This window comes from Pristis pectinata, chromosome 21 (assembly GCF_009764475.1).
Source record: "Pristis pectinata isolate sPriPec2 chromosome 21, sPriPec2.1.pri, whole genome shotgun sequence".
In the NCBI taxonomy this organism is placed as follows: Eukaryota; Metazoa; Chordata; class Chondrichthyes; order Rhinopristiformes; family Pristidae; genus Pristis; species Pristis pectinata.
In genome coordinates, this window is record NC_067425.1 from 35,604,322 (window position 1) to 35,627,000 (window position 22,679).

A 22,679-nucleotide genomic window follows, 5' to 3' on the forward strand; every position below is an offset into this window, starting at 1 on the left:
GGGGCAGGAGGCTCAGTCAGTAATAGCCTATTCATAGCGACTGCAGGTGCTAGGCTTATGGAGGTTGACATCTCAATCATTACTTACTATTGGCTATCTGTTAGAAAGTCTTACCCATTGATTTTTTACTGTATTCACTGCGTTGATCTAGCACCATGGCCTAATTGAATCCAAACCAGACAAAAACAGATCGTTAAAAGTTTTCTCTGATGCATTAGGGTAGTCCTCGACTGAGTCTAAATGTGTAAATAACAGTCCGTCCATTTCAGAGAGCACTTCATTGTGTGAAGCCCTTTGAGCTGACCCGTGGTGTGATGCAGGGCTGCCTGGGGACAGTATATCTCTCAGTGACGCCAGGCTGAGATAATTACTTCCACAAAGACTCCATTAATCATCCTGATACAGTGGCTGCTGAGAGTGGCAGTGATACACAGCAGGCCATCGACAAACAACTGCACGCTGTCACATCAAAGAGAGGGCGAGTGTGTACATCTCTCCAACCTCCTGCCACCCTCCTCACTCAAATACAAACCACCCCGTGTACCTAGCTCCCACAAACACAAACTACTCTGTGACACAAACTCACCTGAACACATGCCACCCTGTGTACCAACCTCGGCCAAACACAGGCCTCTCTGTGTACCAGCCTCCCCCAAACACAGGCCTCTCTGTGTACCAACCTCCCCCAAACACATGCCTCACTGTGTACCAACCTCCCTCAAACACAGTCCGCTCTGTGTACCAACCTCTCCCAAACACAGGCCTCTCTGTATACCAGCCTCCCCCAAATACAGGCCTCTCTGTGTACCAGCCTCCCCCAAGCACAGGCCTCTCTGTGTACCAGCCTCCCCCCCAGTACTCACCACTCAAACTAAGCTCGGGGCCGTGACGTTAGTGAGTTCGGTTGTTTGCTCCCTGCCCATCCCCTACCCAGTCACACAGGTCAATCACACAGCCACATACTTCCTACATACACCCACGCCTGATGCACTGCACCATGTGTGATACCTGATGACATACCACCATGCCACCATACAAACCTCCAGTCTGCTAGACAAGCCAGTGCCACTGCTGCCTCTGAGCTCTGATCACCCGTAAGGTTAGCGAAGCATCCTTCGGGCCTCTGTGTGGTGGTCTGGGATTTGCAACTAGGACCACCCTCCTTGGAATCCCAGCACTCTGCTGTTGAAGGCTGACAGCCCATCAAGCCTGTGCCTCCTCTCAGAGTGATCTCCATTTACCCCTCTCCCCCATTTATTCCCTCCCACACACTTGCCGACTCCAACACTCCCCCCACCAATTCTCCAGCCTCCTCCCTACACACATGGAGCAACTTATAGCAGCTAATCAACTGCCAACCAGCTCACCTTCGAAATGTGGGAGAAAACCGAAGCACTCGTGGGTCATGGGAAGAACTTGCAAACTCCACGCAGGCAGCACCCAAGGTTGGAATTGAACCCTTGTCACTGGAGGTGTGAGGCCACAGCACTAATAGCTCCCTCTCCCGTTACACTGCCTGCTGACTCTCTTCACAGATAAACATGAGCTGCCTGTGGACTTCTGTCCAAGTTAAGCACAGCGGTCTCTCTGCGGTCCACAGCAGCAGGGATCTCCCTGTGTGGGCCCGGCCACAACACTGGAGGCCGGGGTGAGGTAGATCATGGCTTCCTGGGGCAGGGAAAGGGGTGAAAGGGCTCCGGACAGAGCCAGCAGGGGAGCTGGGAGTCACAGAGTGAAGGAGAAGAGTAACGAGCAACCCCAGCAGCAGCAGGGACCACTCCAGGGACCTGAGCAGCAGATTCGGACTGTTGGACTATAAGTGTTTGATTTAAGTCACCTGGAGCTTCCTTGCGATGACTGACGCTCTGCGATCCATTGTACTCACACAGCAGGGAGCTGGTTTAAGTCTCAAGGAAAAGTTAGCCCCTCCAACTATGAACTTTGAACTGGAGTGTCGACTTAAGTTAAGGAGCGGCAGCAGGTCGAACCGCTGCCCCTCCCCCAGTGCCAGAGACCCGGGTTCAATCCCAACCCCTGGTGCTGCCTGTGTGCAGTTCCGCAGTTCCTCTGGGTGCCCTGGTTTCCTCCCACAGCCCAGAGGTGTAGAGGACAGTAGATTCATTGGCTGCTGTAAATTTCCCCTAGTGTGTAGGGGGAGAGATAAAACCTGGGGGTTGGGGGGGGGGAGAGGTGGTGGGAATGTGGGGGGAATAAAATGGTTGTAAGTGGGTGGTTGATGGTCGGTACAGACTCAGTGGGCCGAAGGGCCTGTTTCTGCACGGTGCAGCTCTGTGACAGATACTGAAGGTTCTGCCGTGGGCCTTGGCCCACGACCCTGCGAGCCAGGCTGAGATTTCCGCCGAGGGTGGGGCGGTGCGGTGTCACGGACAGTGAGTCTCGCTGACCGAGGACGGAGCGCTCACTTCCCTCTCCCTTCCTCTTGTTCCCCAGCGGCACTTCATGCAGTGCACACCCGACCACCCGCTCTACCAGAACATCGAGTGTGCCGTCTTTGAGTCGCGCTTCCCCACCACCATGGCCCTGTCGGTGCTGGTGACCATCGAGATGTGCAACGCGTTGAACAGGTGAGTGTAGCCTGGAGTCAGCTCCCCATCGGCACCTGCGTCACGGTGACGAGGGGGTGTGGGGGGGGGAAGGAAGCCCAGCTCACAACCACAAGCCACACACTTACACAGTCTGAGACACATCCCTCTGACGCAACACTTCCTGCCCAGAATTCGCTGTACCTCAGTGTGCCGGGGAGAGGACAACACCCTAGTGTGGCAACTCCCCTCCTGTGAAACGGCGGTGATTTGTACAGGACCCTTCGCCCTCACAGAATGGGGCTGAGGGGGGGTGTCCGTGAGGGTCCTCACAGTTGGGAGGCTCTGGTTTACGTCCCAAGTGGACGGTTGTTCCAACATGGTCATGGTCACTTTATCCACCTGTTTTGACACCTTATGAATGTGTGCATCAGGTGTGAGCTGCAGCCAAGTGAGTGTGGAGGCAGGGAAAGGTGTATACACACACACACACACACACACACACACACACACACACACACACACACACACACACACACACCTCCCACAGCCAGCCCCCCCCCCCCCCCACTGCAGTGGGTGCAGGGAGCAGCGGAGAGCAGGGTGAGCCCCTCCCCAACCCAGAGAGTAATGCCCCATCCCTAACCCCACCACTTACCTACCACACCCTGTACCCAACCACTGACCTCACCCCCAACCCCCTCGTCTGCTGGCCCCTCCCTCACCCAACACACCTCCCCATGGAAAAGTGTCCAATCCAGTCAGACTCCTGCCCCACAGTGGGACCCCCCCCCCCCCACCCCCCCGCCTCCGGTCCTGTTCCTGCCCATCCATCGCTCCCGCTGTTTCTCTTCTCTCCCCCTTCTTCCCGCCAGTTTCCACCTCAGGCCACCCCCCGTGCCAGTTACCAGGCCCCGCCCAGCTGGGCCCAGGTGGGGGTGTGTTCCCGTGGTTGCCCTGGAGACGACAACCGTACCCGAAGCCACAACACCCAACCGGCGCCCCTGGCGTGTCCAGGTCCCCCCTGATCCCCTGACCTGTCCCGTCCCGAGTGGCTGAGGTCCTTTACTGGAACATCTCCTCCTGCTGCCCACCCCTTCCTCCATCTCCAGCATCCACCACCCCCCCCCCCCCCCCCCACCCACCCTCACCACTGCCCTCCAGGACCCTGGGCCCCATACTGCTTCCTACAGCAACCCGATCCCCCAACGGCAGATTCTGGGTGGGTGGGTGAGAAGTACCGTCCCACACAGCACATGGTCTGAGATGGATATGGACAGGGGAGACTGCCCTCCTCACATGGGGCCTGACTGGATTTATCCAATGGGTGGATCTGTCTTGAGCTGTCGCAAAACTAAATGAAGACTTCATTGTGCTTGCTTTGGTCCTTTTAACTTTGACCTTTCCTTGCTGCCCAGCCTGTCTGAGAACCAGTCCCTGTTGAGGATGCCCCCATGGGTGAACATCTGGCTGCTCGGGACCATCTGCCTGTCCATGTCTCTGCACTTCCTGATCCTCTATGTGGAACCATTGCCTGTGAGTACAGATGCTGGCTCACAAACACAGCTAACAGAAAAGGCCGGCACAATGGTAGCTACTCACGTTCGGTCACCCCGTAAACATTGTCCCCAGAAACCGCTGCAGGGCACCCATAAAGGGAGCCTGAATCTTTACCCTCTGCAGTGCCAGGAGCCAAGGGCCAGTGTGTGCCTTGTATGAATTGAGGTTAGAGGTCATGTATTCTTGCTAGGGAGTTCACGATCATAATTCCATCTGATTTCAAAGTCATAAACCCCATCATTGTTTTCCAATTTCCACTGAAAATTCCTGCCCCCATCATGTTACTGGGGACAGGCTATGTAAGCTAGCCGTCCCATCCTCACTAACTAAATGAGCGGATGGCACAGCTAGTTCTCATTACACATGAGGGTATGGGGGTTGACAGTGGAAACTGCTTAAGGGAACCAGATCAACATTGCCCAACAACAATAAAAGCAGAAGATGCTGTAAACACTCAGCAGGTCAGGCAGTGTCTGTGGGGAGAGAAACAGAGATAACAATTCGGGTCAGTGACCCTTCGTCTGAACTGGGAAAGTGAGATAAGAAAAGATAGTTAGCATTGCTGTCCAGTCACAAGTGACACTGGTGATACTATTTTGGAGATGCACTAATCTTTAATACAAAATACTTAGCACACATTCACACAAAACAAGTAAACGTACTTTACAGGTCATCCCCAGGTTACGGAAGAGTTCCATTCCTGTGAACTGTTTGTAACCGGAACCATTTGCAAGTTGGAAATGTGGCCACAAACCAAGTTCCCACATGATAGGAGATTCCTGCAGCCCACAGCAGCCGGCAAATCCGTCCCGCCGGTCTTCCAAACACTCGCTCGTACGCACGGGGCTGTGCATAAATCGGGTGTTCATAAGCTGCGGATGATCTGTATGTACATCCAGTTACTTAACAAATACCTATCACCATTAATGGAGTAAAACATTCACTGCAACCTAAAGACACTCACCTGCCCTGTTTTACCCTTTCACCATTTTATCTACCTCCCCTTTAAATGCCCCAGAGATCCAGCCTCCAAGTGTGACATGCAAGAGCAAGGGTTCTGATTTTGTGATGAAGTCAGTGCCTATAACTTTTCCTTCTTTGTTTCCTTCCAGCTGATCTTCCAAGTGACTGCTCTGAACTGGCCTCAGTGGGTGGTGGTCCTGAAGATCTCCTTGCCCGTCATCTTACTGGACGAATCACTCAAATTTGTGTCCCGTAACTACATAGAGGGTAAAGACCCTGTTGCAGTCTGTCCGAGCAATAGTGGGCTTCCGGCATACTTTGGGGACATTTCCTGGCTCTTCGTCTTAGTCTCGGCGCCTCTTATCTGCTGGCTTTACTGTCTGCTTTAACCTCCACGGACTGCTGCAGCGCTGACCAGAAGGAACTGGTTTCTTGATACCAGCTTGCTTTTATTTCTTGTGGGACTTGGTTACACTCTATGTCTGTCCTGAGAGGATGCCTTGGGTCCTATTGAGTGTGTTTCTGTTTGTGCGACGGTATGCTACCAGAAGGGGAGGACATTCATGGCGAGTTCCAGGCCCAGGATTAGCTGTGGGGCTTAGTCTAATGCTATTCCACAGTTGTGTTTATTGCTGGTGTGTTGAGTGCATTCATTTATTCATAGAGCTACACAACAGCTCATTGCAATTGGTCGATGCAATTCTTCCCCCTTCCTCCATCATGTTCAAAGCATCCAGTAACTAGCTCACTGGAGGGAACGACTCTGCCAGTGCTTCTAGAAGCAAAACAAAACGCCTGAAGCTCCAAGAGGCTTGGAATAAGATGATGATCAAACACCAACCTCTGGTGTTGTCAGATCCAACCCAAAACCCCCGAATGGGTTCTGAGGGACAGGAATGTGTCAGACACCATAGAAAATTAGCTGATCTCTAAAGGATATTTTTTTTTGTTGAATGGCATCAGAAATTATTTTCTAAGCTCTGAAGGCTCATTCTGAAATGGCACCAGCAATAAAACTCCAACTCATTTCAACTACCCCTCTTTCACAGGTCAACGAATACTCTGAAAATGTTGACATGTTGCCGGCAAAAGATTAGTCAGTGCCAGGGCCCTCACTGTTTGGGACAGTGCTCACTAATCGGACATTACTGTGTACAGTGACGGAAGCCACGGTACACTGGCCTATCCAGGACAGTCTAGCGATGGAATGAACACGCAGTGTTGTTCTGTGATGAAGTCCAGCCCCTGTGTATGATACTGAGCACCAAGGTCCTGCTAGTCCTATTGAGTCAAGGATTGGACCACATGTCCCATGAAATGAAACTCTCAGCCTACAGGTTCCAAATTCTGGGGCTCCTGTGTGATGTCAGAATAGATACGGAGGGGTTTGGGAATGACGTTCAGTCCATTGCCTGTCTTCCCCTAACACCAGCAACCCGGGCCTCTGAATTGGCTTGTGCACTGATTTGCTCATCACTGGGGTTGGCAGAGACTTCGGCCCGAGGTCAGCGCGAGGTGTGGAGATTGCCAGGGTGGTTCTGTGAGACCGAGGGGAAGGGGTGTGAAGCTGGCACCGACCGTACTGGCTGGTATATCTCGACACGGTAAGTGCGAATGATCAGGAGTCACAGGCAGGCTCGGCGCCTGACTGGGTGAGGAAGTCGGATACTGCAGGGAACTGTGCTGTGCACGGACCCCAGCCCTTTGGCCCATTCAGAACCTGATTGAAAGCATCTTTCTGTTAGTGCAGTTCTTAACCAAGAAATCTCTGCTGCAAACACCTTGTCGGCTCCTGCCCGCTACAGCCCCAGCTTTGAACTCTTTCCCCTCGGATCTCAGCCCTTGCTCCTTCGGAGGAGCGTCGTGGGTGATCACCCGGTGGTCATTGTGACCACAGACAGTCCAGCATCGGCCCTGGTCGGTGAACTGGGATGATGGGCTGGGTGGGCCCTTCCTGATTAATCCCCTTCCTCTCCTGAAGCCAGGTGGGTGGTTCTGCACACCCCTTCACATGAACCATTCAATCTCCCTGCTATTCTAAACAAACTGCTTTACAGTAATGTTTAAACTGCTCCACAGCTGCTGATAATAATTGGTAAAGCAATGGAGGACAGACCCAAAGAGAGGATTGAACTACCCCATTCACTGGATGTTGGCACCACTGGCCAGGCCAGCATTTAATGCCCATCCCTAGTTGCCCTTGATAAGGTGGGGGGCAAGCCGCCACCTTGAACCACAGTGGTCCCACGGTGCTGTTGGGGAGGGGTTCCCGGACTTGGGCCCAGTGACAATGAAGGACCGGCAATGTATCTCCAAGTCAGGATTGCGTGTGACTTGGAGAAAAGTTAGTGTATATATAAAACTCTGGGGAAGGCGGAGGCATTAATGTTCCTGTCCAGGGAGAGCTCAGTACTGGGGCGTCGATACAAGTGTCCTGAGGACGTCAGTTTGTAGTGGGCGTGGGGCTGCCAAGAGGCAGTGTGACCAGGGATGTCGAGGTCGGTACATTGTGAGCAGCTGACAGGGAGTCAGTGGGGGATGCAGGTGCAACACCACCAGTGTCCCGAGAGTTGCAGCCAAGCTGCAAGTATCCAGAGTGATCTACCCCCTATGTTAGCAACACTGGCCATTGATGCAGTGTCAGAAGGAACACATCTGTTAACCTCAGATGTGGAGCTGTCTGATACAGTCGGGGCTGCCGGGGATTCCCGAGTGCAGAATCAAGGGATCGTGTGGGCATGCTGAGCCGTCCCACCCCCCCTGTTTCTGCACAGTTGCTGAGTTTGTATGGAGGGTAACCAGTCCTACTTTTACAGGGAGATTGGCTGGGGTTGAAGCCGGTGGTATTACTGATGTCAGAATTGGAGAAGTACCCACTGTAATTTTATTACTGATGACATTAACAAATAATGAACTAATCCTGAAGTAGATTGTGAACCTGTGTTAACTAGAAGTGCAGCTGTTGTTTAATACAGAATATTATTTTTTAAACAAAGACTGTAAAATGAAACAAAGTCCATTTGATGGGCTGAAGAGCCAGGAACATGAGCACTGATTTGAGATGATGTGTGTGCAGTCTCTGTGTTTGGGGGCAGGTCAGGTTCTCTCCTGTACTGCCTGGCCTGCAGTGTGCTGTCCTGGGTACCAGTTGTATTAAATACAGAGACTGTGCTTCCTGCACTTTACATGGTGTTCCAGACCCTCTCTCAGATGTTTCCAAGAACCCCCATTGGGCTCTCAGCAATCATTGCAAAAAGTGTCCACAGACTAAAGCTGGTGGTTTTTAGAGGGCAAATCCAGAGTTTTAATCAGGTTATCGATTTCATTCCTCCTTTGGTACCACAGTAACATTTCATTGGGCAGTTTACTGCTGGACCTGACAGGTTAGAGTATCTAATTCTTAAATAGTGTAGGACCATTGGCCTGTTTGTCTTTGCCTTTGGGCATCATCCTGCCAGGAGGAGGTTGTGCCTTGCAAGCCAGTATTACCCAAGACAGGGGCCTCCAAGACATGGAGTGAATTATACCTTTGAAGTTGGAGGGGTGGGAGGGGGCTCTCTGCTTGACATTGCCAAGTGTTGGGGTAAGGAGGGAGACAGAAACAGGATGGCTGGGGTGGTATTGCTTGGTTGCAAGGGGACATCAGCAGAGATGGGAAGTGTCCCTCAGAGTGAGGAAGTATAGAGGATGCCCCAGTCTGCAGGGAGGTGAATTTGAGATATCACAGTTCGTGTTTTTGATTTAACAGCCCAGTGCGTTAACACACGGACACAGCTCTGTCTCCAGACACCCACAGGGAGTTGTGGAGTGTGGCTGTGATCAGACCTTCGTGTGTTCCCAACATTTCCTTTTGGAAGTTCAGGTGCAAGATGTTGTTCTTCTTCAGCGCTGTGCAATCAAAAGTTGAGTTTTTCATCTGACCCTGGGCACCTTGGACACAATCCAACCAGTTTGGACTAAATGAATTCACAGGAGACTGCAGAAGCTGGAATCTGGAGCATCAAACAATCTGCTGGAGGAACTCAGCTGGTCGAGCAGCGTCTGTGGGAGCTAAGGAATTGTCGACGCTTTGGGTCAAAACACTGCTCTAAGTCCCGATCCTGAAATGTCGACATTTCCTCTCCCCCTCACCGCAGGTGACGCTGCACCTGCTGAGTTCCTCCAGCAGATTGGTTGGTGCTCCAGTTCCGACTAAAACTTGCTTTTCCATTGGCAAATGGAACTTGATCCACGGAAGAGACCCAGGAAAACCTGAGGGTATTGGTATTGGTTTATTATTGTCACTTGTACTAAGGTACAGTGAAAAGCTTGTCTTACAAACGGATCGTACAGGTCAATTCATTACACGGCGCAGTTACATTGAGTCAGAACAGAGTGCATTGATGTAGTACAGGTAAAAACAATAACAGTGTCACAGCTACAGAGAAAGTGCAGTGCAATAAGGTGCGAGGTCACAACAAGGTAGCATGCCTGAATGACTACCAACCAGTGGCTCTGACATCCACCACAATGAAGTGCTTTGAGAGGCCCACTCGCAGTGGAAGTGTGCCCCCTACCCTGTGTTCTTCACAGGGCCTGGAGAGGCAAGTCCTGAGGGATTACAGTTGGGGGGATTAGCTTGCCCCTGTGGGAGGAGGGAGTGGCTGCCCTGAGAGAGGAGGACCTCTATAACACATTGCAATGCCAGTCAACAAACCAGCTGGTCTGAGGTTCTTGGAAACATCTGTGGGCTGGACCATCACAGCTGACTCAACTCAGAGAAGTGTGCGTTATTTTTGGAGCACGTAAGATATTCTGTGCAATGGATTTAGCAGAGTGGCAATGTTCATCATCTCCCCTGCAAATGTCTAGTGTGGTTTAAGATAAGGCTGAGCCTAGAAGCACATCATTGGTTACTTATTTTTGTTCGAAATTCCAATTATATTCGACTTCCGCCACAAGTTGGGGGTTGTCTTCCCATCTACATCCTCTCCCTGACCTCCCTCTCTCTCCCTTGTCTTTCTCCGCCTTTCCCCTTCTCTTCCTTTTCCTGTCTCCAGCCTCCACCCCTCTCCTCTTAACCCTTTGCTCCCTCTGCCTTCTCCTAACCCATGTCTGTGGTTTTGGGCCGTGCTGCTAACTTGCATGTGAAACATTACAAAGTGTTGCCAACTATATCTTCTCATAACAGTGCTATTTTTCTAACAAAATTAAATTAAACAAAAAAGTTTTTTTTTAAAAAAAGAAAGATATTTATTGAAGCCTCAATGCTGTAATCTTTGTTATCACTTTGCATGTGTTGCTTATCTAAAATAAAAGATTTTCCCCATCCCGTATGTACTTAAAGCTTGGTTTAGAATACTGTATAAAGTGAATTTTACAAGTTCTTTCAGATAGAAGGTCACTGTATCTCTTTTACCAAAGGCAGTTCTCATTCGGACTCTGGGCCACAATATTGACACCAAACCACTAGGTACAATAAAACTTTGATTTCCCTCTGATCTTCACTGAGGATGGGATACGTGGGTGCTGGTTGGTCTTCAAACCTACCCCCCTGCAGTGAGATCATGGTAGGCTCTCTTCAGCAGATTTCGAGTGATCCCCCAAATCCTCAGCCTCCTGGGGACCAGGGTCTGGATTCCCCCATGATCACTGCATGAAGGTTGACCCTCTTGATTCTGCTCCGAAGTAGCAGGCTACCATCTGATCTGGGAACTGGTCCATTTCCAAGTGCGCCTGTACTGAACGTAAGCCAGATTATCACGGGAAGATGATGAAACCCAGGAGTCTCCTGCTCGTTTTGACCCAGTGAGATCTGATTTATTTTTACGAACATTCTCCGAGGGATACCAGAGCCTCAGAATTATACCTGACAAAATTTGGACCTTAGCTGATGGTTGAACCGATTCAGTAGAGTCATACAGCATGGAAACAGGCCCTTCAGCCCACTGACTTCATGCTGACCCTCAACCCCTGCACTAAAACAGTCAAATCTGTCCATAAGGTATTACAAATACTCGTAAGTTTCTTTGAACATTTCAGTGATGTTGGAAAGGATCACCAAATCTGCATGTCCAACTTGCATGTTAATGATCAGTTCTGAAAAGACCCAATTTCAAATGATTGTGGAATCAAAGAAAAATACAGATTCCCTGAGCTGAATAAATTGGCTGTATCACTGGGGACCTAATTCCGTCTTCGTTTTCTTTTAGACAAGGAGATAATGAAAGAGAGATACTTTGATCTTTGTAAGTCTGACTAATTCTGTGGTGTGTTTCCTTTCACTTATGGTACTTGGGATCCGCTGCATTTGTTGCATTACTCTCATCTTCCCACTGATCAATGATTTCATTAAAACCAACTTTGTGTGGTTCCTAAATACTATACTGTTGCAACTTAAGGCTTCATTAATTCCCGCTTGCTGAAGCAAATTATTATACTCACCTAAAACTATTCAAAGAATGATAAAGGCAGAAGGTGAATGTTGAGCTTCTTTCTGAGAATTATCCAGCCAGTTCCACTCCCCGCTGCCTTACAGAACTTTCCTTTTCAAGTGTTTTTCCCTTTTGAAAGTTACCGTTCAATACGTTTCACCGCTCTGTCAGGCAAAGTATTGAGGTCATTACAACGTGACCCTCTCAGATCCACACTGGTTGTAGGCAGCTTTGTACTTTATCCTATTCGGGACATTTATATTCTCCCCTTAGCCTGCCCCAGATAGAGTCACGGAGATGTACAGCAGGGAAACAGGCCCTTCAGCCCAACAGATATATAGCCCTGCAGCTGTTGATCTCAGTCAGGAGGTGTTTGGAGACCAGTGTTCAGGTGACACACACAAAGGGCTGGAGGAACTCAGCGGGTCAAGCAGCATCTACAGAGGGAAATGGACAGTCGACATTTGGGGTCGAGACCCTTCATGTGTGCATCTCCCTCCACAGATGCTGCCTGACCCGCTGAGTTCCTCCAGCACTTTGTGCATTGCTCCAGGTTCCAGCATCTGCAGTCTCTCCTGTGTCTCCAAGTTTCAGGTGATGTCACTTTGTGACAGAAATCCAGGTTGTAAGGGTCTGTCACTTGATTTCACCTTTACAACCCAGTATCCTTCTGCTGGCTCCTGTGAAATGGGCTAACTCTAAGGGAGCCTTCTTCACTCATTGTTTGATATGGAGCTTCTGTTGGAAGTGTGATACGTTTCTGTCAACATTACTGCCGGATGAGATAAGATATCTTTATTAGTACATTGAAACGCACAGTGAAATGCATCTTTTGCGTAGAGTGTTCTGGGGGCAGCCCGCAAGTGTCGCCACGCTTCTGGCGCCAACATAGCACGCCCACAACTTCCTAACCCGTACGTCTTTGGAATGTGGGAGGAAACCAGAGCACCCAGAGGAAACCCACGCAGACATGGGGAGACCGTACAAACTCCTTACAGACAGCGACCGGAATTGAACCCGGGTCGCTGGCGCTGTAATAGCGTTACGCTGACCGCTACACTACCGTGCCTGCCTACAATCCATTCCTTCCTTACCAGATCCAGAACTACGTGGCTCCTTGCAGGGGAAGGTTTAGAGCTGCTCCCAGTAGGAATGTGACCAGGTTCCACAAGGTCGTCTGATATGAAGATTAAAAGCCCTTCGGATGCAAGAGAATGTGCCCACTTTCACCAAACTGGCCAGTGGTGGGTGGCACAAGTTAACGGGCACTTCAGTGGTTGAGGTTGTTCCCGTTGGCAACTTGAGGCCATAGTCCTGGACCGTGGCTTCCTGTGGCATCTTTCAGTCAGTTAGACAAATGTTGGAGTCACAGTGAAGAAATTTGCCATTGGTGCAAAAATTCTGTGACACAATTGAGTTGTAAAAATTTACAAAAGGAGGCCATTCTGACCCTCATGGTCATGCCAGCCAAGAAGGAGCTGTTTGAATTACCCCTCCTTCCAAGTTCCCAGTCCGTAGCTTTGTAGGTTACAGCTCGGAGACTCATCGAGTCATACGGCACACAAACAGGTCCTTCGGCCCATCACACCTGCACTATCAATCACCCGTCCACCCTAACCCTGGATTTTTCTTCTCGTATTCCCACCAACTCTCCCCCTCCCCAACTCTCCTGCCACCCTCCTACACCGGGGGCAACTTACAGCGCTCGATTAACCTAACAATCCGCTTGGTCTTTGGGACGTGGGAGGAAACTGGAGCACCCGGGGGAACCCACACAGTCACAGGAAGAACGTGCAAACCCCACACACAGACAGCGCCCGAGGTCAGGATTGAACCCGGGTCTCTGGTGCTGTGAGGCAGCGGCTCTACCCGCTGCGCCAATGTGGCTGCCCCCTCAGGTGGTTTGGTTAGTGTCTTTAATGTGCTGAAGGGATTCTGGCTTCACTACCTTTATAGGCAGTGAGTTCCAGATCCCAACCACCCTTTTGGGGGGAAATTTTTCCTTAATTCCCACTGATCCTTCCACAAATTAACCGAAGTCTGTCCCCTCCAGCTGCTGTATCCTAGGCTGAGAAAATAGACCCATCCTGTTCACCTTGTCCACGCCTCTTGTGATTCATTACACCTCAGTTAATTCTTTGTTCAAACGAAACAACCCCAGTCTCTCTTCATAACTAACATCCTCCAACCCTCCCTACACCCTCGTAAATCTGCAGTGCCTTTCACAACCTTCCTGCGGTGTGGTGACTAGAGTGGTACGCAGTGCTGTAAATGGCGGGAAGCTGCTAATGAACGGGTTGGCTGAGCAGGGAAATGTCAAATCAGTATTCAGTATTCCATCAGGGAAGGCTGTGAGAGAGCAGTGAGTAACGTAGAGGGAGAGCGGGATGTTGGAATGTACTGCCCTTACTCATAGGTCAGGTGACACATGACACAGTGGTTAAGAAGGCATTCAGGAAGGTTTCCTTTATAAGTTATACCATAAAACACTAGTGCAGGAGGTGATGGTGCATCTGTAGAAAGTACTCACTAGCTCCTGGCTGGTGTACGCTGTAGGAAGAATGCACTGACGCTAGAAAGGTGCAGGGCAGATCAATGTGGGCGTTGCCTACGTGCCACACACCACGCATGGATGATCACAGCAAGCCGTGAGCCTCTGGTCGCCAGGAGGTCGCAGAGAACCTTGTTGCTCGTTGTTGCTGTTGGTCCAGTTCTATATTGTACTTACCCTTCCTCGCGCTCCCGGGAATGGACCTGACAGTGCAGCCATTCCCAGGGGTAGGCAGGCTGGAATTGTGGGCTGGTCATCCCTTCCAGTGTCTGCAGATCTCCTCCACTCCCCACCGCTCCAAACGGTCCACCCTGGTAGCTGTGTCTGGGCTGACACACTGATGGTTATTTGGGTTGCCACCCAGAGCCTCAATCCTGACCTCCGGTGCTGTCTACTTGGAGATTGCACGTTCTCCCTATGACAACATGGGTTTCCTCCGGGTGCTCCAGTTTCCTCCCACATTCCAAAGACGTACGGGTTGGTAGGTTAATTGGCTACTGTAAATTGCCCCTGGTGTGTGGGTCTGTGAGCTAGCATGGTCTCAATGGGACGAATGGCCTCCAACGGCATGAGATATGAGATATGGACATTAGCCGTTTGCCCCTCTTCGTTCTGGCTCATTTTAGTCTTTTCTCAGAGAGTCCTAGAGTTACACAGCACGGAAACAGGCCCTTCGGCCCAACTCATCCATGCTGACCAAGGTGCCTACCTGGGCTAGTCCTAGTTGTCTGCATTTGGCCCGTGTCCCTCTAAACCTTCCCCATCCATGAACCTGCCTAAATGTCTTTTAAATGTTGTAATGGTACCTGCCTCAACCGCTTCCTCTGGCAGCTCGTTCCACACACCCACTGCCCTCTGTGTGAAAAACTTGCCCCTCAGGTCCCTTTAAATCTTTCCCCTCTCACCTTAAACCTGTGCCCTCTAGTTTTAGACTCCCCTACCCATGGAAAAAGATGGTGACCGTCCACCCTGTTTATTCCCCTCATGATTTTATAACCCTCTATAAGGTCACCCCTCAGCCTCCTTCGCTCCAGGGAAAACAGTCCCAGCCTGTCCAGCCTCTCCTTATAACTCAAGCCCTCCAGTCCCGGTAACATCCTTCAGAATCTCCTCTGCACCCTCTAGCTTACTCACATCCTTCCTATAGTACAGCGACCAGAACTGCGCATGATATTCCAGGTGCGGTCTCGCCAACGTCGCACAACAGCTGTAACATGACGTCCCAACTCTTGCGCTCAGTGCCCTGGCCGATGAAGGCAATTGTGCCAAGTGCCTTCACCACCTTGTCTACCATGTAACCACTTTCAAGGAACTGTGTCCTTGTACCCCTAGGTCTCTCTACAGCAACCTCCAGGGCCCTCCCGTGTACCTCCTGCCCTGGTTTAACTTCTGAAAATACTTCACTTCGCAATTGTCTGAGTTAAATCCCGTCTTCCATTCCTTGGCCCACTTTCCCTGTTGATCTGGGTCTTGTTGTAACCCTAAACAACCTTCTTCACTGTCCACCACACCACCAATTTTGGTGTCAGCCACAAACTTACTAACCATGCCACCTGCATCCTCATCCAGATTGTTAATATAGATGACAAATAGCAGAGGGCCCAGCACCGATCCCTGCGGCACACCACTGGTCACAGGATCCAGTCTGAAAAACACCCCTCCGCTCCCACCCTCTGACTCCTACCACCAAACCGATTTTGTATCCAACTGGCCAGCTCACCCTGGATCCCATGTGACTTAACCTTCTGGACCAGCCTACCACATGGGACCTTGTCAAAGGCCTTGCGAAAGTCCATGTAGACAACATCTACCACCCTGCCCTCATCAATCCTCTTGGTCACCTCTTCCAAAATCTCAATCAGATTTATGAGACACGATTTCCTAAGCACAAGGCCACACTGACTGTCCCTAATCAGTCCTTGCCTTTCTAAAAACAGATAAATCCTCTCTCTCAGAATCCCTTACAGTAACTTCCCCGCCACTGATGTTGGGCTCACTGGCCTGTAGTTCCCTGACTTGTCCTTGCAGCATTTCTTAAATAAAGGCACAGAATGATCCATCCTCCAGACTTGCAGTACCTCACCCGTGGCTAAGGAAGATACACAAATCTCTGCCAGGGCCCAAGCAATTTCTTCCCTTGCTTCCCACAATGTCCTAGGACGCACTTGGTCAAGCCCCAATGATTGGTCCACCTCAAGACTTTTTCATAATGACAATACGTTTCAGGACATCACTGTTCTCTTCCCTGAATTCCCCAGCTTCCGTGACGTACTGCATGGTAAATACCGTACATGAGAAGTATTCATTTAAGAACTCACCCATCTCCCTTAGCTGCACACATTGATTCTTAAGGGGACTTTTCTCTCATTAGTTATCCTTTTGCTCTTAATATACTTATAGAATATCTCTTAGGATTCTCCTTTACCTGATCTGCCAAGTATATTTCATATCCCCTTTTTGCGTTGCTGATTTCCTTCTTAAATGTACTCTTACACCCTTACACTCCTCTGGGATCCACCTATACCTTCCATATGCCTCCCTTCTCCTGACCACGGCCTCAATATCCTCCCCACACTCCCATCAACTCGCCCCCATATTCTGTCACTCACCTTCATAACTGTAAACATCTATAGCTTCCCTCCCACATCCCAATGACGTGCAGGTTTGGCAGGAGTGACCAAAAGAAACACGTGTTCACAGGGAGAAGGTGCAAACTCCACGCAGACAGTACCAGAGGTCAGGATTGAATCTGGGTCACTGGCGCCGTGAGGCAGTGGCACTACCTGCTGATCCTTGGTGTCACTCTAGCGTCAGAGGATCCTTTACATCTGCACAGTGGGTGGATAGTACCTTGATTTATCATTGTTTCTGAAAGGAAGCCCCTGTATCACTGCCGCACTCCCTCGGTACTGAATGAGCGGGGTGACTCAGAGGTGAAAGTGCTGCATTGTGCTGGTTGATGGCAGATTTTCCCTCTCTTATGAAACATGTTACATCCTACAAGCAGTATTCATTCTGTGTGACATAAAGAAAATTTAACTTAGACGCAGGAAGATCTCTGAAGAAAAATGTTTGGCACAACATCATGCCTGTTCCTGTGCTGTACGGTTCCACGTTCTATGTTCTAAAACTGGTGACAGGCACTGCCCTCCCAATTCCCATTGCTCCAATAAGTAAGTAGACATATTAGAGGCAGCAGATGCAGGGTGGAACAGACAGAACTCTCTCTTGCCTGACCCATGTATTCAGAACAACCCTGTTTTTGGTGGGGTTAAGTCTAGTGCAGTGTGGCATAGACAGGATTGGCTTCCTATTAAGACCAATAACCATCAGATTCATCTGGCAATCTGTAAAGGAGCGGTTGGGAAATGACATAGAGAATTGGTGTGAGGCAGGTGTGGCCCAGTTAAACGTAGCTCGGACAGGTAATCCAGCTAACTATTGGCCACTTTTAGTGGTGGGAGAATGTTGGTTATTTAAAGCATAAACTTACCAAACATCAAGGTGTAGAAAAACCATTAAAGATAGCAAAACCAATTTCAGAAAGGATTCTCTTTTGAAATCCCTGAAGGGGTGACAGGGATGGGAGTTGGGGACGTGCAGTCAATGTGTTAAATGTGGGTTTTCAGAAAGTCTTTGAAAATGTACTATACAGAAGCCTGATGGAGACGAAAAATATTTGCAATTAAAAAAAATACGAGTCCAAGAGCAGAGATGACTTGCTCCTGGGGCTATTGTGTGCAGGTCTGGTCACCTTGATGAAAAACACGACGATGCTGGAAGAACTCAGCAGGCCGGGCAGCATCTGTGGAGAAAAGCAGGCGGTCAACGTTTCGGGTCAGGACCCTTCTTCAGGACCTTCTTTCTCCATGGATGCTGCTGATTTCCTATAGCATCGTCGTGTTTTTCATCTGGATCCCAGTGCCTGCAGTCCTTTATTTCTCTGGTCACCCTGTTGATGGAAGCATATACTTGGGACAGAGGGAGTGCAATGGAAGTTCACCAGTTTGGTTCTTGCGATGGTGGATTTGTTGCGCAAGGACAGATGAGGCAGGCTGAATCCGTGCTCGCTAGAAGCACGTGAGGTGATCCCATTGAAACATCTAAAGCTCCTGGAAGGGTAGATCAGGGATCACATCTCCCCAGGTTGGGCCGTCTGGAACCAGGGGTCACAGTCTCAGAATATGAGGTCACCCATTCAGGACGGTGATGAGGAGAAATGCCTTCGCCCAGTGGGTGGTGAATCTGCGGAGCTCTTTCCCCAAGAGGACAGTGGGGGCTCAGTCCCTGGGTGTAGTCAAGGCTGAAATCAATAGATTTTGTCAATATGAAGGGAAGTGAGTGCAGAAGAGTGGTGCTGAGCTGAAAGGTCAGTCGTGAGCCATCGAACCGTGCAGCAAGGACAACGGCCCACTCCTGCCTCTGCTGTTTACGTTCCTACTTCGATTAGTCTCGGAAAAATGGGTGGGGGGGGTGGGGGGGTTGTGTCCTGCTGAGGAATGAGAGCAGGAGAGACAACGTACAGCTTCTGAAGGGCAAAGACTGAAGCGTATTTACTCAGACCTCGAGGTGCTTCCTCCCCTGACCCAAGAGTGAATTCCAGAACAGGAAAGTGGCTGGTCAGGTTCATCAGGTTGTGACCCTGCAACAGGACAGAACCTTGATACCATGGTAACTTACTGAGTAAAGCATTGTACTAAGGCTTGAGCAAGCAGTGTTTCCAGTGTGTCCAGTGGAACCCATACACAGTGCAGTCACACATCCCACCCTCCCAGTCCCAGGGTGGCTGAATGTCGCTTTGGAGTGATCTCTGATTGGTCTGAACCAAAATTCTGGTCCTTGACTTATAACGTGGAATTTTTAATATGTTGGAAAGGGGTTGACCAAACTCAAGAGTGGGCCTTTTGTTCCCGTATGCCCTGTAGTTATCACAATATTAACACAGTATCAAATTATCCGCCTTCAACACATTGTCTGCTCGAGCTGCTGTCTGCAGACTAGGGCTTGGACAATTACCTACACTGTTTTTCCAGCTGTAAACCTGCATCACCAATTCCCCAACAAAGCTCTGCAGAAACCACAGTGTTCAGTAGCTCCAGTTCCAAACTCCGAGCTGGCAGAGACTGTATCAAAGCATATTCTCCCTCTTCTACACTGCATCCAATATCTCCTTTTGGTACTATTTTGCCTCGCAGCTCTGATCTCGCCTTGTAGGGTCATAATACAAGCAGCACTCCCTCAGCAACCTGCCGTGTCGGAAAGGGCTGGGTGCGGGCATCTGTGTGAACTTGTACTTGTGGTTCCCAGAGGTCACAGGACAAACCCCAAGCAGCAAGTGAACACAAACAGCTGCACCTGCACTCAGAGTCAGAGTCAGGCTCCCTCACCCCCGGGGACCTTGCCAACAGATCCACAGGTGACCCTTCTGCCCACTACAGGCTCCCAAACACCTCCCCAGGTGAAGTGGAAACCTCCGCTCTCTGGTCAGTGTGACTCTCTTGTTCACCCCCCCGGGAGGGGCATTTGCTGCGGGTCACGGCTCCCGAGGGGGCAGGCACTCGGAGGGCGCTCCTGCCTTTACAGACTCCTCCCTGGTATCAGTGGCCGGTCTCCTTCAGCAGCTTGTACAGGTTCCTCCTCCCCTGTGAGGACTCTCCCATCCCTCCCCTCACTACCCGCCTGCACCCAGTCCTTGCCCACAACCCCGGTTGCTGACAGAGTATTGTGGTGTGACCCTGTCTGAGGATGGAGCTGGGGGGTGAGAACTGGAGGAGGGTTTTGGTACTGGTTTTGGTTTATTATTGTCACTTGTACCGAGGTACAGTGAAAAACTTGTCTTGCATACCGATCGTACAGGTCAATTCATTACACAGTGCAGTTACATTGAGTTCGTACAGAGTGCATTGATGTAGTACAGGTAAAAACAATAACAGTACAGAGTAAAGTGTCACAGCTACAGAGAAAGTGCAGTGCGATAAGGTGCAAGGACACAACAAGGCCAGCTGTCTTCGAGGAGGAGGGGTGGGAGCCAGGTTGGGCCGGTCTCCTGCGGTTTGTTTGACCCAGGGTTGTGTGCATTCTGCCTCTGATAGCAGGAGATGAGCCTGACCCTGCAAGTGTCCCCATCCTGAGCCTCGGTGTCGCTTAGCAGTGAGCGAGCTGCGCAGGAGTCTCACACGTGGTGAACGTGGACCAGTTTTCTGGCATTGTGCAGTGGATGTGTGAGTCTGTCAGCTCCCACCTTGATCACTGATGTTTTGCCCATGAGTCGACGTGGGCGGGATCCGTAACTTTCTAAATTTCTCAGCAATAAATAGAGTTGCCATTGGTTACTGTGCATGAATCGTGAACCTCATCAGTTGAACCTCTACTGCGGCAAGCAGTATCATGAATATTAACAACCTAGAGTCTTCTCCACCCCGTCAGAGATGGTGAACTGCAAACTCAACTGTACAGAAAAAGATGATCACAAGGCTGCTGTTATACCCTGCATTCCAACACTCCTGATACCTCCAAATGAATTATCCACTCCCATCCAATTTCTCCGCACTCTTCCCATTGACTTTATGGTTTCCCAGCTTGTGTTGAATTCCCTCTTCTAAGGTTGTGAAAATAAATTTTAGGACTGACACTTCACTGAGGTGGAAAATGACCAAGATGGCGAGTGGCCTTCTCACGCTGGACAATGGAGACACAAACTCCGAGGTTGTGCAGCTGGTCGAGTCGCTGCCTCGCACCTCCAGTGACTCGGGTTCAATCCTGACCTCTGGTGCCGTCCGCTCGGAGTTTGCACGTCCTCCCTGTGACCGCGTTGGTTTCCACCGGCTGCTCCGGTTTCCTCCCACGCCCCAAAGGCGTGCGGTTGGTAGGTTACTTGGCCGCTGTGAACTGCCCCTCGTGTGTGGGTGGGGGGTAGAATCTGGGTGGTGTTGATGGGAACGTGGGGGGAATAAAACGGGATTAGTGTAAATGTGCTGGAAGGTCAGTGTGGAGTCAACGGGCCGAATGGCCTGTTCCTGTGCTGTGTGTGGTAATGGTCTTATTAAATGCAGTAATGGGGGTAAGAGAGAGCATCTTCCTCCTGACTGAGCTCCTCATCTTCATTGGCTGGAGATTTCATAACAATGATTCCTGGCGATAAAGTACACAGTTTTCATACTCGATGTTGTTAAAATGCAGCAGTTTGATTTTCTTCGAGAAATATAGAAACAGTTTCTCAGATTGTTCTCAAAATAGCCTTCCTCTAAAATTTGCGTTAACGGCTTCTTTGCTGCTCATCAGCAGATGTGTTTTCAATATACGCTACACTATCTCCCGCAGCACAACTTCCTGTTCATTTCCTTCTCGGTCCTTTATCTGCGTGTAGAACCTCACTTACCCTCTTTGACCGGCTCTCGTTCCCCACTGACAGCTCCAGACCCCGTGCATTCGGCTGCTCGGAGCTCCCTTGCTCCCCTCGGCGGCCCGTCCAACCCTCCACCTGCCGTCCCACCCACCCCCTGTGGAACTGCACACCCCCCCCCCCCTCCAACGTCGTGTGTTGGCCACTTGTGGGTTCCCCCAGCCAGGCCTGACTGCTCGTTGAAGCAGCCAATGAGACACTTCCAGCTCCTGCAAAACTACGAGTAAATATTTTGTGACCCAGTTTCCTCCTGTTTTGTGGAACAGGGAAGCAGTTGTCGAATCACAAAGTGAGCGCTGAAGAGGCCATTCAGCCTGCACTTGGTGTGCTAGCTCTTCAAAAGAGCTGTCCGGTTAGTCCACAGCCCTGCTCTCTCACCCACTGCTCTGCTCAATCTCCTTTTCTATTCTTTCCTTTTTCCTCAGTGTTGTTGCTGTTGAGGCCGGCCCCTGTGGTCAGCTCAGGCTGTGCATCCTCAGTCCCACATGAGTCAGGATGCAGTGTTAGCCCACCCCGACCTTGCCTGTCCCTGCTGGCGGTCGTCCCCCCGTGCCCATCTCTCTCTGGGACATTGAGCTTAGGTAAGAGTGGTCCGGGCACAAACTGCACCAGGCTGCGTCCCAGGAGCCTCCCGTAAGCATTGGCCCGTGAGCCGGGAGGTGTGGTCTCGGGGTGGAAGGTTGTGTACAAGCTCACAAACAATGTTGGACAGGAACAAAGGCTGGGCCCCACTGCCCCTGTTCCCAGCAGGGCTGCTTTCACTGTTCTCACTCTCCAGCCGACCCAGTGGCACGGTAGCGTAGCGGTTAGCGTAACGCTTTACAGTGCCAGTGACCCGGGTTCAATTCCCGTCGCTGTCTGTAAGGAGTTTGTACATTCTCCCCGTGTCTGCGTGGGTTTCCTCCGGGTGCTCCGGTTTCCTCCCACATTCCAAAGACGTACGGGTTAGGAAGTTGTGGGCGTGCTATGTTGGTGCTGGAAGCGTGGCGACACCTGCGGGCTGCCCCCAGAACACTCTACGCAAAAGATGCATTTCACTGTGTGTTTCGAGGTACATGTGACTAATGAAGAAATCTTATCTTATTGTGCCGGTTCAGGAAGGATGCTGCTCACAGAGTAGCCCAGGGAATTATTCCACAGGGGAATTGTTGTGCAGATAAAGTATTCCCACTCGACTTGGAGCCATAAAGATAAGATTTCTTTATTAGTCACACGTACATCGAAACACACAGTGAAATGCATCTTTT

At 50.5% G+C, this 22,679-nt stretch overlaps 1 protein-coding gene across 2 annotated transcripts in view; it reads left to right on the top strand.

Annotated features, from left to right (window-relative positions):
* Window positions 1-22,679, top strand: part of atp2a3 (ATPase sarcoplasmic/endoplasmic reticulum Ca2+ transporting 3) — a 167,204-nt gene that overhangs the window by 139,271 nt on the left and 5,254 nt on the right. The window contains exons 18-20 of one of the 2 annotated variants that reach the window (XM_052035821.1): window positions 2,452-2,585; window positions 3,962-4,079; window positions 5,216-5,333. In XM_052035821.1, the coding sequence (XP_051891781.1) occupies window positions 2,452-2,585; window positions 3,962-4,079; window positions 5,216-5,333 (370 nt within the window). Of the gene's footprint in view, window positions 1-2,451; window positions 2,586-3,961; window positions 4,080-5,215; window positions 11,229-22,679 lie in introns of those variants that run through there. The other variant, XM_052035820.1, reaches the window with a different exon arrangement.